This window comes from Chelonoidis abingdonii, chromosome 10 (genome assembly GCF_003597395.2).
Source record: "Chelonoidis abingdonii isolate Lonesome George chromosome 10, CheloAbing_2.0, whole genome shotgun sequence".
In the NCBI taxonomy this organism is placed as follows: domain Eukaryota; kingdom Metazoa; phylum Chordata; order Testudines; family Testudinidae; genus Chelonoidis; species Chelonoidis abingdonii.
This window is the reverse complement of record NC_133778.1, coordinates 79,078,792-79,095,474: the sequence shown is the minus strand read 5'-3', so window position 1 is coordinate 79,095,474 and position 16,683 is coordinate 79,078,792. Positions and strand designations below refer to the sequence as shown.

Here is a 16,683-nt window from a genome sequence, read left to right as displayed (position 1 = left end):
GGGGGCCGCAGCATGGCCACAGCGTGACCGGAGGAGTCAAGAGGGGGGCGGCGCAGCCAGAGGAGCGAGGGGGGGGTGCAGCATGGCTGTAGTGTGGCTGGAGGAGCCTAGGAGGGGTGGCGCAGCCGGAGGAGCAAGGTGCAAGGGGCACGGTGGTGCAGCCAGGGGAGTGGGCAGGGGCACAGCTGGAGGAGCCAAAGGGGGCGGCATGGCCAAAGGAGCAGGGGGGGTGGGTGCAGCATGGCTGCAACGTGGCCAGAGGAGCCAAGAGGGTAGGGGTGCAATTTTATATTCTTGCCTCGGGCGCAAAAATAGCTAGTTACGGCTCTGGTCTGGGGGTTAAGCCCCTCCCATGTAACTGACCGGAGGATGCCCCAACCCCGTTGGGAGCGACTCCCCCAGCCCCACACGGCCTCCTGTTCTGCCCCTGGTTAAATGACCAGAGCCCCATGCGTGGAAGCTGCTGCCCGCCAGTTTAATGCCCTTCAGACTCGGCCGCGGAAGGGACTGGGCTTGCCGGAGGCGTGGAAGGTGCTGCCCGGCGGGCGCTGGCTGGCGAAGGGGGCGAAGAACTCGGCGGCGAAGGTGAGGACGTCATCGGGCTTGTGCAGCAGCAGGAGCTGCAGGAAGTCGGCCAGCAGGGCACGCAGCTCCGGGTGGCGCCGGGCATAGGAGGTGTGGTCGGCCTGCAGCTCCTCCTGCAGCGGGAAAGAGGCCCCACCACCATCAGCTCCACGCGGGCGGCTTCGGGGTAACACGCCGGTCGAGGGAACCCGCAAGCTCCAGGCAGACTTGTGGTCAGGCAGGCCTGGCGGCCTGCACCCGACTCCAGAGCTGGCAGCCAGCCACCCGCACAGTAGCCGACTGTAGGGCCGGGACAGACATGCAATCCAGCCTCCGGCTGCCCCTCCAAAGCTCCCAGTGCTGGGGCAAACCCTCCGTGGCGCCCTCACCCAGCCTGCTTCTGCTCTGACCCCTGCTTCCCCCCACTGTGCCTCACGGCCCCTGCTCTTCCCTCTCCCACGCTGCGGGATTGACGCCTGGTTCTGCTCTGACCCCTGCTTCCCCCCGACTGTGCCCCACAACCCCCACTCCTCCCTCTCCCCACTGCAGGCTGGACCAGTGACACCCTCTCAGCCACCCCCCTCGTGCCAGAAGCTGCATCCTGGGGGCGGTTGGTCCGACCTCAGAACAGCCCCGCGCTCCGCCAACTCACCTTCCTGTCCAGAAACTGGGAATAAAGCTGCATGTCTTCCTCCCAGTCCAGGGGCTTCTTCTCGAAGACGGGCCGGGGCTCCACTTCATCTGGGGAGAGCGGGCAGGTCTCACGACGCGGGATTCAGAAAACAGGGTTTAGGGAGCCCAGCCTGTCTCATGCCCAGCAGCACCCGGAGGGGCTAACCTGGCTCTCTCATTGTCCCAATCCCCTGGCCCCATCCCAGCTTCGCTGCTATTCCGCACGCCCTGCGCCATCTCGCGGTAGCAGCAGGGACCAAGCCCAGGCCCCATTGAAATCAGCGGGAGTAAGCAGCCTATCTACCTTTGAGGGTCTAGGCTCCAGAGCCTCCTGCTCCAAGATGTGAGCTCAAGGAGTCCCCACTAGCTGTTGGCAGTATGGGGCCTCGGACACACAGCAGGGTGGTTCCAATTTCTCGCCACAGAGGGCAGTGGGGACGCACGCTGGCCAGCTTTCTTAGTGCTGCCACAAGCTGGTCCCACCGGTGCCTGGGTCAGCGATGGCAGAAGAGGTTAAGTGTCTGCGATTCCCAACACCACGGGGACATGCATGTGTTCCACGCTCTGTGACATCCCTCACGCCCAGTCTGACAGCACATTCCCCGCCTGGGGAGGGACTAGCCGCTCCCGGAACCAGATCAGAAGAAGTCTCGTTTCAGAGAGCTCTGGCACAGACCCAGGTACCCTTCATACCATGGGACCCCCTTCCCTGGCCCATGACGCTATCCCCACTCCTAGACCCCCTCCAGGCTCCTTACCTACATCGATGAGAACGGGCAGCTGCTGGAGCAGCATGGTGGCCGGGGACCCAACCTGGACACGACGGGCCAAATGTCTGGGTGATGGAGAGGAGCAGGTGAAGGACCTGGTCATACACCGTTACCTTCTGCCTCCCCATGCTCAGCTGTGGGGCTGCCCGCCAGGGGCACCTGGGAGACCCCGTGCCTGGCACAGAGACGGGTGCCGCAGATTCGTTATTCCCCTGTGTGTACAGGGATGTGGGCGGGCGCCACCGCTCTGGGGGCAGCTGGAGTTGTGCGGCCAGAGGTTTCTCTGCCGTGGGGTCTCCTCCCCGGCCAAGGGGCTGAATGCGGCTGGCCCCTGGCTGTGCCGCTGTCACCTCTTCATGTCGACAGACAGCGAGGAAGCACCAGGGCGCTTTGCATGGCATGGGGCACCCTCCGGCTCAGCAGCATGGCAGGGGTGCTCTCCTGGCATGACCCTTCCCAGGCCATCAGAGCAGTCCAAAGGGGGGATGGGTTAGGGTTAGGGTTGGTGGACGGGCTCCCACGACAGACACAGCCCTACAGCGAACGGTGACTCCCCTCCTGCTGCGGGGTGACAAGGCCCTGGATTTGACTCCTGCTGCCATCTGCACAGGCCTGGAAAGGCTGCAGGGGAGCTGGCAGCGGGAGTGGGGCGAGAGGCCCAGGGAACTACACTTCCCCAGCGTGGCTCCAGGGAGGTTTAACAGCCAATGTCCTTTTAGACTCAAAGGGGGTGACTGGCTCAGGGGCAGACGGACAGGATCCGGAACCCCCACTCGCCCCCATAGACTAAATCTGACCCCGTTGCTCTGGGAGAGATGTGACAGGAAGCAAGCTCAGCCTTTGGAAATCCCTGGAGCAAGGCTCCCCCCAGTGAGCCCCCGGGAGTGATGGGGCCAGGATGGGGCCCGGTGCTTGAGGGACACGGGCAGGCTGTTCCCAGGCCCCAGGGAGGGCAGAGGCGGCTGGGCCACAGCAGAGCAAACGCGCAGGAGGGGCCCCAGGAGCACGGGAGCCGAGCAGGGCTCGGGCGGGTGATGGGCCGCCGGGTTCTCCTACCCATCGGAGAGGAAGTAGAACTGCCAGATCATGGGGATGCCCTCGTCCGGGCACACGGCCCTCTCAATCACAAACACCTCCACCTCCGTCATGTCCACCAGCTGCTTCTGGAAACCCATGGCGGTCTGTAGAGGCAGAGACGGGGGAGAAAAGCAGGGAGCAGGACAAGCCCCTTTAACCCTCAGGCTGGGCAGGGCCCCCCCTGCTCCCCCCCCCCCCAGCTCTACAGGCCAGGAGATATTTGGGGGGCGGGGGGCATGGAGGGAGGTCACAGATTCGTAGATTCCAAGGCCAGCTCCTCCAGCCATGGGGGAGGGGAGGAAGCCAGCTCCTCTGGCTGCGGGGGTGTCATAAACAGATAGCTAAGGGTTAATGACCCTGTTATTGTCACCTTGATACAGAGACCATTTTTATGTCTTTTACTTTCTTTTTATATAAAGCTTTCTTTTTAAAACTTGCTGGATTTTCTTTTCTAGCTGAGGCTCAAGGGGAAAGGAATCTCTGTGCCAGGATTACGGTCTCTCTCAGGGAAAGACTGGGAGGGGGAAAAAGAAGGAGGGGGGGAGGTGAATGGTCCTCTCTGTTTTGCATTTCAAGGATTTGAAATAGGGTGATCGTCTCAGGCCATCCAGGGAGGGGAAGCCTGGGAGGAGGTAAAGAGGAGACAAGGGGAGGAGGGTTATTTCCCTTTGTTGTAAGACTCTGGGCATCTGAGTCTTGGGATCCCCCAGGGAAGGTTTGGGGAGACCAGAGTGCGCCAGACACTGGAAATCTGGCTGGTGGCAGCGCTATCAGATCTAAGCTGGTAATTAAGCTTGGAGGTTTCATGCTAGCATCTTATTTTCTGAACTCTAAGGTTCAGATCTGAGTAGGAAAGCTATGACAGGGGGGCACAGAAAGTGCCCCTCCAAAAGCAGCCAAATCTTTATTCCTGTGCAGGTCCCTCTTGATTCATAAATTGTTGGTGACGGAGAATCCACCACCATCTGTATGGTGGGTCACGAATGCTCATGATAGTGGGGATTGGGGTATGGGAGGGGGTGAGGGCTCCAGCTGGGGGTGCAAGCTCTGGGGTGGGGCTGGGCATGAGGGGTTGTGAATGCAGGAGAGTGCTCTGGGCTGGGACCGAGGGGTTCAAAGGGCAGGAGGGGGATCAGGGCTGGTGCAGGGGGTCAGGGGTGCAGGCTCTGGGCAGCGCTTACCTCAAGCAGCTCCTGGCAGCAGCGGCATGTCCCTCGTCCAGCTCCTATGCGGAGGGGCAGCCAGGCAGCTCTGCGCACTGCCCCATCCGCAGGCGCTGCTCCTGCATCTCCCATTGGCCACAGGTCTCTGCCAATGGGAGCTGCAGGGGTGTGCTTGGGGCAGGACAGCGTGCCAAGACCCCTGGCTGCCCCTACACATAGGGGCTGGATGGGGGGGACATGCTGCTCACTGCGGGAGCCGCGTGGAGTGGGAGAAGCCTGGACACTGCTCCCCAGCTGGAGCGCCAGAGCAGGGCAAGCCCCGGACCCCACTCCCCAGTGGGAGCTCGAGCGCTGGATTAAAATGTCTGAAGGGCCGGAAGTGGGCCTCGGGCCGTAGTTTCCTCACCCCTGCCCTAAACCCTCCCTCCCACTCTGCACCCCACTGTCTAGAAGCCCCTTCCCCACTCAGATCCCACCGTCAGGGTCCAGGATCCCCTAGTCCCTGCCTGCAGGGCAGGGCGACTGCCCACCCCGGGGCAGACCCTTCCGGGTGCGGCTGTGCACGGGTGGCAGCACTCACGTAGGTGGAGGTGCAGACGTGGGCCTCGGTGTCGAAGGTCAGGAAGGTGGTGTTCTGGGGCACGGCCCTTCGCCTGGCCAGCACCCGCAGCACCAGCAAGTTGGCAGCTTCCGAGATGAGGCCGTGCAGGGAGGCGCAGTTGTAGGAGACGCTCTGGGTCTGGACTTCATGCTGCAGAGAGATGGGGGGTGGAGAGGGGACTGACAGGGACCCAGCCTGGCCCGTGGGATCCCCAGGACCCAGCATCCCAGGCGGGCTCTGCGATCAGCCTGCACCCCCAGCCACGGGAACAAGAGGGAGAAAGAAATTCACTGGCAACAACTGTGCCCCAGGGAGGGGACAGCTCAGCTCCTGAGACCCCAGGCTGGCCCTGCACATGACACAGGCTGAACCGGTGCTGGGAGGTGAGGCCCCCTCCTGCTAAGGGACCCAGGCAGGGAGCCTAGGATGATCGGGGCCTTGTGCTTTGAGCTTTGCCCCCATCTCTCCCCCTAGAAACCTGTGCCCCTAGCGAGACTCGCCATCCCCACTCCGAGGCTGGCGGCCACAAACCTGACCCCGGCTGCTGACTCAGAGCACCCACCCCCCGCAAGCCCCCGAGGCTGCCCGGTTAGTGCAACCAGACCTGCCCCCCATCTCTGCCCCCCGTCTCTGCCAGCCCAGCAATGGGAGCCAGGGACTGGTGCAGGCAATGGTGCCCCCTGCTGTTTGGCCATGGGACAGCCGCAGCCCGTGGAGCAGGCTTAGCAGGGTTGAGAGCGTTTCAGGACAAACGGGTGTGTGCGATGGGGGTGAGGGGAAGCCCCATAGGGAGCTCCCCGCCCCAGGGCTCTGCAGACGGGGGCAAGGGGTCAGCCAGGCTTTCAGATCCCTGCAGACACAATTCCCCCGCATCTCACCTCTCCTTCCTCAATGATTTTCGTGACAACCAGCCTGCCTCCGTGCTTCACTACATGGGTCTTTCTGTCCAGGGGGTGGGCTCTGAACTGCAAGAAGGAGCAAATATAGCAGAGTGAGGCACGCAGGGCAGGGATGCAGGACCTGGCAGAGTATAGGCTGCTATGGCCAGGGGTGTTGAGGGGCATATCCCCTCTGGGGACAATCCGGCCCCTTGGGGTCTCATCCCATTTGCTCTCAGTAAAGTTTGGAGCCAGAGCAGCTCACCTGCTTGTTGCCCACTCAGACCCAGCGAGAGGGGGACCAACCCTCATGCTTCAGTGCCGCATGGATCAGGAAGGATGCTTCCATGGGCAGCACTGTATGACTGGCCCAGTGCATCATGGAAGGTTCCACCTTCTGAAGACACTGGTATTGGCCATGGTGCCAGGCCATGAAGGCCATTGGTTTGATCCAGGAAGGGTGCTGGCAGAGAAGCCAGGGGGATGGCCAGATACAGGGTGTGTGGGGACAGGATAGACCGGCGATCTGACCCAGGACAGCAGGGGACAGGCTTGCGGGGCCCAGCGGCCTCTCCTGCCAATCTACTGCAGTGCAGGAACCACTGCGAACACTGCGATTCTGCCCTGAGACTGGACGCGGGCAGCAGGGGCTGGTGACACCTGGAGGGGAACAGAACCAGCTACCCCGTAAAGAACAAGGGGAGAGAAACACACCCACCGGCAGCGCTGACTACAAACAGACAAACACCGAGCAGGGGGCAGCAGCAGGACGCCGAGGCGGTTGTGCTGTGTAGTGGTTGGAGCACGGGGGCTAGGAGCAGGCAGGATCCAGGTTCTAATCCCAGCTGAACAAGTAAGTCCCATGACAGCTCCTTCTAACCCAGAGAGGGGCCAGAGAACTGTCTGGAGATCTACCTCGGGGAGGGAACAGCTGCAAAGGAGCCGGATAACATCAGGTTTATCTTGCCCTCTGCCGGCGACCGTAGGGGAGCTGGCAGTTACCTTCACGTATTCCTGCTGATGCTGCTCCAGGGTTTCCAGCCGCTTTGATATGTAAGCTGATGGAGAGGAAACAAAAACTACACTCAGCCAAAGACTCGGCCCAGATCAGCCCCATTTGCCAGAGTTCCCCACCCACTGGCCCGGCCTGGTCCTTTCGGCCTAGATTGCAGGTGCCCCAGAAATGTACTGGGAGCCCAGCGCTTCCCCAGTATTGCATGGAGTCCCGGTGCCCCATCTGCCTGCTGCTGCCCAGCTCCTGCACATGGGCGCTCCAGGGCGGATCCCAGCAGAGCTGTGTCCCTGCTAGAATAACAGGACCACTAGGGAGGAGCTATTTGTCCATGTGCGCCAGCTGGCGGTGGAAGCAACCGTGACCTGTTTGCACCATTGCCTCTCAGCACCATCGGCAGCGCCGGTGGGAGCCATTCACACTCAGGCCCAGAACTGCGTATCTGGATCTCCACGCCACGGCCTGGCCCATTTCACTTGTAGTTCCTTCTTGGCAGCTAATGCAGGGACTTTCCTGGGGGGTCCTAATGGTTGCCTGCTCCGTGCTGGAGGGCGCAAGGGAGTGGTCCCCCAGTCTGCCCACCAGAGGCCTCATCTCGCTCGTGAGAGACGCCCGGCGCCTGGTGATCTGAGGGGTGCTGGTGCAGGGCCCCAGGCCGCACCGCTGTGGGGAGGCGTGGGCCAGCTGGCAAGGGTCAGGCCTGGAGGTGCTGAGGCTGACAGCGATCCCCAGGAGAAACCCCCATCTCCTGCCCCCCTCAGGCGCTTACAGCCACTTCAGCCTCTTGCCGGAGCAAATGGGCCAAGGCTGGGCAGCGTCGGGGCCAAGAGGACTGGGATGAGGGACCTCATTAGAGCAAGAGGGGCAGGGGCAGCGGGAGGGGGGGAATTGTGGCCCATCTGGCATCTCATAGCGGGTGTCTCTCTGCCCCAGACCACTCCCCCTTGCAGACCCCAGCTTGGCCTACCCGTGATGGAGGAGCCGCAGGGCACTTCGTTAATGGTGCCCTGGCTGGTGGCATGGACCAGGTAGCAGTCCTCTTCCTGCCCACCCTGCTCCTCGTAGCAGGCCGGCTGCACCGAGACCGAGAAGTGCCCGAGCGGCTGGCCGCTCTCCGAGACCATGACCAGCGACTCCGCAAAGAGACAGGGGCTCAGCTCCTCCATGCCTGGGAGACAGGACACGACCACAGCCCAGGTCACCAAATCACTGCCACACCCAGACTTACAGGAGCTCCATCCATTCCCCTCAGTACGGCCAGATGCCTCCTCCCAGACAAAAACTCTACCCTACTCCTTCCTCCTGCTGCCTGACCAAGAGTCTCAAACATCCATTAGTAAAGCCTCAAAGACCCACAAGGCAGGTTCGGTGTTATGGTGAGGAAGGGTCGGCAAATATCTCAAGGATGTAAATGTCAAGGGGTGAGATGGATTCTCTGCCATGCTGCAGTGGGAAGGCAGCACTGCAGTCAGAATGATCATAGAAATGTAGGACCGGAAGGGACCTTGAGAGGTTTACTCCAGTCCCCTGTACTCACGGCAGGACTATCCCTGACAGGTGTTTGTCGAACCTGTTCTTACAATCCTCCACTGACAGAGATTCCACAACCTCCCTAGACAATTTGTTCAGTGCTTGACTCCCCTGAGAGTTGGGAAGTTTTTCCTTATTTCCGACCTAAACCTCCTTTGCTGCAGTTGACACCCATTGCTTCTTATCCTGTCCTCAGAGGTTATGGAGAATATCTTTTCTCTCTCATTCGAACAACCTTTTATGTACTTGAAAACTGGTATCATGTCCCCTCTCAGCCTTCTGAACAAATCCCATTTTTTCAATCTTCCCTCACAGGTCATGTTTTCTAGACCTTTCATCATTTTTGTTGCTCTTCTCTGGACCTTCTCCAATTTGTCCACATCTTTCATAAGAATGGCCAGACTGGGTCAGACCAAAGGTTCGTCTAGCCCAGTGTCCTGTCTGCCAACAGTGGCCAATGCCAGGTGCCTCAGAGTGAATGAACAGAACAGGGAATCACCGAGTGAGCCATCCCCTGCCGCCCATTCCCTGGCAAACACAGGCTAGGGACACCATCCCTGCCCAGCCTGGCTAATAGCCATTGATGGACCGTCCTCCATGAATCTATCTAGCTCCCTTTTGAACCCCGTTATAGTCTTGGCCTTCACAACACCCTCTGGCAAGAAGTTCCAGAGGCTGACAGTGTGTTGTGAAAAAATACTTTCTTGTGATTGTTTTAAACCTGCTGCCTATTCATTTCATTTGGTGCCCCTGTTCTTGTGTTATGAGAAGGGGAAAATAACGCGTCCTTATCTACTTTCTCTACACCAGTCATGATTATAAAGACCTCTATCACATCCCTCCCTTAGTCATCACTTTTCCAAGCTGACGAGTCCCAGTTTTACTAATCTCTCCTCATACGGAAGCTGTTCCAGACCCCTAATCATTTTTGTTGCCCTTTTCTGAACCTTCTCCCATTCCAATAGATCTTTTTGAGATGGGGCGACCACATCTGCACCCAGTACTCAAGGTGTGGGTTTACCATGGATTTACATAGATGCAGCATGATATTTTCTATTTTATTATCTATCCCTTTCTTGATTATTCCCAACATTCTGTTCGCTTTTTTAACTGCGGCTGCACATGGAGTGGATGTTTTCAGAGAACTTTCCACAGTGACTCCAAGATCTTTCTCTGAGTGGTAACAGCTAATTTAGACCCCAGCATTTCATATGAACAGTTGGGATTATGTTTTCCAATGTGCATTACTTTGCATTTATCAACACTGAATTTCATCTGCAATTTGTTGCCCAGTCGCTCAGTTTTGCGAGATCCTTTTGTAGCTCTTCACAGTCTGCCTGGGACTTAACTATCCTGAGTAGTTTTGTATCATCTGCAAATTTTGCCACCTCACTGTTTCCCCCTGTTTCCAGATCATTTATGACTATGTGGAATAGGACTGGGCCCAGTACAGACCCCTGGGGGACACCACTATTTATCTCCCTCCATTCTGAAAACTGACCATTTATTCCTACCCTTTGTTTCCTGTCTTTTAACCAGTTACTGACTCATGACAGGATCTTCCCTCTTATCTCATGACAGCTTATTTTGCTTAAGAGTCTTTGGTGACTTTCTGAAAGTCTAAATACACTAAATCCACTGGATCTCCTTTGTCTGCATGCCTGTTGACCCCCTCAAAGAATTCCAGTAGATTGGTGAGGCATGATTTCCCTTTACAAAAGCCATGTTGACTATTTCCCAACAAATTATGTTCATCTATGTATCTGACAATTGTGTTCTTTATGATTTGCCCGGTACTGAAATCAGGCTTATTGGCCTGTAGTTGCCTGGAGCCCTTTTTAAAAATTGGCATCACATTACCTATCCTCCAGTCATTTGGTACAGAAGCTGATTTAAATGATAGGTTACAGATGACAATTAGTAATCCTGAAATTTTACATTTGAGTTCCTTCAGAATCCTTGGGTGATACCATCAGGTCCTGGAGACTTATGTGATGAACTAGGAATGTTCTTAATGTTTTCTCTGCATACTGTGTTGGTGCCTCAGTGTCCCCTGGGCAGTTCTTAAATATCTGGCAGAGCAAAGGGCCAGTGCACCTAAATGCCTGACACTCTGTCTCCTAGCAACTGATGGCCTGGACCCCTCTCTCTCTTTTGTTTTTTAATAAATTTTAGTTTAGTTAATAAGAACTGGCTGTAGTGTGTATTTGGGTAAGATCTGAAACATTCATTAACCTGGGAGGTGATGTATCCAGTCCTCTGGGATTTGGGATTGATAGAACCTTTTCCTTTATATGATGATGAAATAAGATTTACAGAAATTTTCATCATATTTGACGTGGGTACTGGATGGAGGCCTGAGGCTGGATCACTTTAAGGGAACTGTGTTGTTTGGACTTCTGAGTAACCAGTGAGGTAATAAAGAAGCTGTTTTATGCTGGCTTTGATAAATCTAAATATTGGAATCTCCATCAGCTTTATGGGGATTGTCTGCCCCATTCTTTGCAGTTCACCCTGGTTGAGTGGGGTGCTCCCCACTAGAATCCTGGTCACAGCGGTACATGAGCTATCCCCAGATGAGCTTCTTGCCCCGAACAAGTCTGCTCCAAGGGAGAGGAGGCTCCCCAAAGTCCTGCCTGGCTTTGTGGGGAGCAGTTCCAGAGCATCGCCCGGGGACTCCGTGACAACTTACTACTGTTTAGTTTATCAATTTGTTCCAAAACCTCCTCTAATGACTCCTCAATCTGGGGCAGTTCCTCAGATTTATCACCCAAAAAGAATGGCTCAGGTGCGGGAATCTCCGTCACATCCCCAACAGTGAAGACCAATGCAAAGAATTCATTTAGTTTCTCCGCAATGGCCTCATTGGCTTTGAGTGCTTCTTTAGCATCTCGATTGTCCACTGGCCCCACTGGTTGTTCAGCAGGCTTCCTGCTTCTGATGTATTTAAAAATATATATGCTCTAACTTTTGGAGTTCTTGGCTAGCTGTTCTTCAAATTCTTTTTTGGTCTTTTTAATTATATTTTTACACTTCATTTGCTAGAGTTTATGCTCTTTTTTATTTTCCCCATTAGGATTTATCTTCCACTTTTTGCCTCTCGCTGCTTCTTTTACTCTGTTGTTTAACCACGGTGGCTCTTTTTTGGTTCTCTTACTATGTTTTTTAAATTGGGGTGTATATTTCAGTTAAGCCTCTGTTATGGTGTCTTTAAAAAGTTTCCATGCAGCTCACAGGGATTTTACTTTTGGTGCTGTACCTTTTAATTTCCTGAAATGTGGCACCCAGAACAGGCCACAAAACTCCAGTTGAGGCCAAATCAACGCAGAGTAGAACGGAAGAATTACTTCTCGTGTCTTGCTTACAATGCTCCTGCTAATACAGCCCAGAATGATGTTTGCTTTTTTGCAGCAGTCTGACACGATTGACTCCTTTAGCTTGTGATCCACTCTGACCCCCAGATCCCTTTCTGCAATATTCCTACCTAGGCAGTCATTGCCCATTTGTATGTGTGCAACTGACTGTTCCTTTTTAAGTGGAGCACTTTGCATTTGTCCTTATTGAATTTCACCCTATTTACTTCAGCCCATTTCTCCAGTTTTTCAAGATCATTTTGCATTTTAAGCCTGTCCTCTAAAGCACCTGCAGCCCCTCCCAGCTTGGTATCATCCGCAAACTATACAAGTGTTTTCTCTGTGCCATTTATGAAGATGTTGAACAGAACTGGACCCAGAACTGATCCCTGCGGGACCCCACTCATTATGTCCTTCCAGCCTGACTGTGAACCACTTAATAACTACACTCCGGGAACAGTTTTTCAACCAGTTAAGCACCCACCTTATAGTAGCTCCATCTAGGTAGCGTTTCCCGAATTTGTTTATGAGGTCAGGTGAGACAGTATCAAAAGCTTTACTAAAGTCGAGATAAACCACATCTACCACTTCCCCCCCATCCACAAGGCTTTTGCTGACAGGGAAACAAGCCATTAGGTTGGTTCGATGCAATTTGTTCTTGACAAATTCATGCTACTACTTATCACCTTATTATCTTCACGGTGATTGTAAATTGATTGGGATGGGGCAGAGCAAAGGGACCGGTAGGCTAGCAGCAAACATTTGCTAACACTGAGATTTCTGGAAAGGACAATCCTGCCCTGACCCCTGGGGATGGTCCCAACCCAGCCTTCCCCTATCTTGGATGTCTATGAAACATGCAGGTGTGAGCGGGCATCCCTCGCGGCAACCGGAGGCAAGTTGGCACCTAGCAAAAGCCACAACAAATGCGTCATTGAAATCGAAACCACAGCAACCTCAAGAGATGGGGTATCAGCCACAGCAGCATCTCCGGCAGAAGTGAAACCAACAGAATACACCGTGGGATACTGCTGAGCAATGCAATCAACTCCAGCATCTGTGGCAGCTGGAGGAGGGGCTCGGAGTCACAACTCCTGGGTTCTATTCCTGACTCTTGATGGGGAATGTGATGTTGAGGTGAGGGAGAGCGGTCTGAGAGCGAGGAGTCCCAGGATCTGTTCTATAACTGTCTTGTTATCTGACCCCTCTCTCTGCCTCAGTTTACCCTGCCATAAAATGGGATGACAGTATTTCCCTAACAAAATAGCAATAAAATAATAATAATCGGAGTTTATGCAGCAACTTCCACCCAAGAGTCTCAAACGAAATAGCCGAGCCCAAGAGTCTCAAACGAAATAGCCGAGCCTCACAACTAGGGCAAGTTGAAAATTTTTTCATGGAAACTGAAAATTCAGTGTTTGACTTTTCATGAAAAGTGCCTGCTGCTTTCCACCTTTTGATTCTTTATCAAAAAACTGAATTCCTGAAAACTGAAAAAGTTCCTTTCCTGGGGTGCCTCCTGGGAGTTGTAGTTTGGGAGATCCATGCTCCTACTCTGCTTGATACACCCCTCCTTGAGAGGGGAGACCATGGTGCATCATGGGAGATGTAGTTTGACCAGAGAGCCCAGACAATAGAGGAGAACGAGAGCAGGCCGCATCCAAACTACAACACCCCCGAGACACTTCAGCAGCAGTTCAGATTCCAATTTCTCACCAAAAAATTGACAGATATTTTCCACGGGGGGGGGAGAAAACATTTTGTGACCAACTCTCCTCACAACCCCTCGGGTGCCACAGAGCAGTCTCATTACTCCCATTTCACAGATGGGGAAAACAGAGGCACAGCAGGGGGATGTGATTTGCCAAGACCACCCAGTGAGCCTGTGCCTGGGAACAGAATCCAAGTCTCCTGCCTCCCAAACCCCTCACTCACAGGGCTGTTGCTGGGAAGGGCTCTGCGATCCTCTGACATAAATGCAAAGCACTGTTGTTATTCTGCAGAGCACAGCGGGGGACTGCGAGGAGTCAAGGCAGGAGCCCAGTAAAGATCCCTTACAGATGGGAGGCCAGAAGGAGACTGCCGCCGAATGATCTTTTGAAGGAACGCAGTAATAGTGTAACTTGTTAGACGGTGACACTCTGGAGCAGCCTGGGAGGGTCTGAGCTATAGACAGGCCTCTGCCATTTGTGCCACGGAATAGCTGTGTTAGCTGTAAATCACAGGCTGTCCAGCCCCTAGAGAACGACACAGTCTCACACACACACACGGCATACACCAAACTCCCGCATCATCCCTGAATGAAAGACCTGGGTACCAGTAAATAGGCCGGGGCCTGAGACCACTGGTGCCCCAGCGCTGGACAGGTTCTGCTGTCAGACGCTCAGGGCTCTGCCAGCAAAGCCACACGCACACATACCCAGCCCTGAGGACAAGCTCTGTGGTGCTCGAAAGCTTGTCTCTTTCACCAACCGCAGCTGGTCCAGCGAACGAGATTACCTCCCGCACCCATCCAGCAGCAGACATGGCTCTGCAGGGGGCCAGGTGAGCAGCTGGAAATGGGTCACGTTGGCTGCTGTTCACGGGCTCCCCTCCATCACGAGGGGGTGACCGTGGCTGAGCAGCGAACCCCTCACCCCACTGGATAACGGAAACCGGAGCGGCACTCACCAATGAGCGAGAGGAATTCAGTGGCCCCCTTGCTGGCTGCTTGGACCCTCTGCACCGGCGCTGGCGAGTCGGCGTCATCCATCCCTTGGCGAAAGACCAGGCGACACTTTCAAAGTCTGAGGAGTCAGATCAAAACCTCCACAGCCGGAGGCCCTGTGCGGGAGAACCAGTGAGACTCCTGTGCCTGGCAGCAGGGGAATCGCCCCTACCCCTCTGTGCACACCCCCGGGGGGGGCACCCCCATCCAGGCCTCCACCCCTCAGCCCTCCATGCAAGCCCCAGATGGAGCTCTCCCCCCCAACTATCCAGCTCCCCAGTGAAGCAGCCCCTCAGCCCACTGTGCACACCCCTGGGGGTGGGCCTTCACGCCCCCAGGCCTCCATGCAAGCCCCAGATGGAGCCCTACCCTCAACTATCCAGCCCCCCGATGGATCATCGCCCCGCCCTCTGTGCACACCCCCAGGGGACCCCCTTACTCATGCAAGCCCCAGATCGGGCCCTTCCCCCAGCCCCACCCCAGGGGAGTGCTCTCAACCGGGCCCCAGGGCCGCACGCAGCGCCTGGAGTGACCCCGAAACCCCTGGCCAGGGGAAGCCCCCACGTGGCTTTGGGAGCCTCCCCCACCCCACCCGCGGCGCTCGCCTGCAATGTATCCAACGGTCCCCGCGGCAACCGGGCCCGCCCCGCCTCTTAAAGGGACAGGACAGCCGGGAGCAGGTCACGGTCTCGCGGGGAAGGCGGCCTCCACTCGTGTTCGCGGGGTGGGGTTTGTAGGGGATCCCGCAGTGGGGGATTGCTGCGGTTCGCAGGGCAGGGGGGCTGGGCTGGGCTTCCCCCCCTTCCCTGGCGAGGGGGTTGCGAGCCCCTGGCCCAGAGCCCGAGGCAGGGAGTAGCTGGGGAGGGGCTGAGGCTGCGGTGAGGGGCGCTGCAGAGAGACTGGGATGGATAGACAGCTCCCCCCCCGCTCCCTCTGTGCCTTGCTGGGGACCCTGGGGGCTGTGGAGTGGGGCAGGGTATGCACCCTCGATCGGGCCCCCACCCCCGACCCCAGCAGCAGCAGCTGCCCCCTCCCTCATGCATCTCACCTCAGGGGAGTCACCCAGGTCAGACAGGCACAAAACGCCCCTCCGCAGTCTCCTGGTTTTCACTGGACTCCCACGGCTTACAGAGCCCCCCGCTTTGTTCACACAGGGATCTGACTGGATTCCTGCCTGCCTGCGACCTCCGGCCTGGCTTGTGCACGACACAATCCTCCCTTAGTGCTTTGCATAAACCAATGGGTGTGATGTGCGTGGTGTGTTCTCTACCCTCTGCAAAGTGGGTATCAGAATTGGACAACTGTGTGTCTTATGCCCCTTATTGCTGGCAGCTAAGGGAGATTCTCTTTCAGCTCAGCTGGCAGGGGCCTCCTGCGCTTTTAGGGCAGGAGTTCTGTCCACATGGACACCCATGAAGCTCTGACTGTCCCTGCTGTTCAGAAGAGAACAAGGCAGGCCCAGATACCCTCAGACAGGTAGCTCAGCATGGCGCAGCCCCGGCTATCCAGGTGCTACGTTGGCTAACCCCAGGGACAGCCCAGCTCTTGCCCCAATAGCCAGGGGCTACTCGATCGCAGGAGACCACCTGGCCATTCCCTCCCTTGTCCCTCGGGTTAGGAGCCCCCTGTGACAGTGCTCCCCATGGGAGCCAGCTGAGGTCACTCAATTAGGGTGAACTGCAAACAAAACAGGAAGACAAACCCCAAACGCTGGTGGTTATTCCAATACTTAGATTTACCAACCAGCACAGAACAGCTTCTATAGCACCTCACTGGTTACTCAGAATTTCAAACACCACAGTTCCCTGAAAGTGCCCAGCCTCAAGCCTCCATCCAGAAACACCTGTCAGATATGATCATGATTCCTGAAAATCTTCTCTCATCGTATAACAGAAAAGGCTCTTCCAATCCCAAAGAATCAGCCACAGATCCAGGTCCAATTATAACTTAGATCTTACCCAAAAAACATGCTATAGCCAATTCTTATTAACTAAGCTAAAATTTATTAAAAAAGAAAAGAGAGAGAGTGTTGGTTAAAAGATGAATATACATACAGACTTTAATTCAATCTTGAGGTTCAGATACATAGCGGAGGTGAGCTTGTAGTTGCCAAAAGTCCTTTTAGAAATAGTCATAGAAACATAGAATATCAGGGTTGGAATGGACCTCAGGAGGTATCTAGTCCAGCCCCCTGCTCAAAGCAGGACCAATCCCCAACTAAATCATCCCAGCCAGGGCTTTGTCAAGCCTGACCTTAAAAACCTCTAAGGAAGGAGATTCCACCCCCTCCCTAGGGAACCCATTCCAGTGCTTCACCATCTTCCTAGTGAAAAAGTTTTTCCTAATATCCAACCTA

General features: G+C 55.7%; 1 protein-coding gene across 2 annotated transcripts; it reads right to left on the bottom strand.

Annotated features, from left to right (window-relative positions):
* Positions 1–473: 473 nt before the first annotated feature.
* CATIP (ciliogenesis associated TTC17 interacting protein) lies at positions 474–14,896 on the bottom strand. 2 transcript variants are annotated; one of them, XM_032764455.2, is made up of 10 exons: positions 14,767–14,896; positions 14,291–14,443; positions 7,705–7,905; positions 6,728–6,783; positions 5,726–5,812; positions 4,827–4,997; positions 3,063–3,187; positions 1,995–2,071; positions 1,217–1,305; positions 474–698 (listed from the first exon to the last, which is right to left on the bottom strand). In XM_032764455.2, exons 2-10 carry the CDS (start codon positions 14,370–14,372, stop codon positions 486–488), a joined length of 1,101 nt encoding a protein of 366 aa, XP_032620346.1. In that variant the 5' UTR covers positions 14,373–14,443; positions 14,767–14,896; the 3' UTR covers positions 474–485. The 2 variants fall into 2 exon arrangements, with proteins under 2 accessions (XP_032620346.1, XP_032620348.1); XM_032764457.2 differs by having other exon boundaries at positions 14,806–14,896.
* Between the last annotated feature and the right edge of the window lie 1,787 nt (positions 14,897–16,683).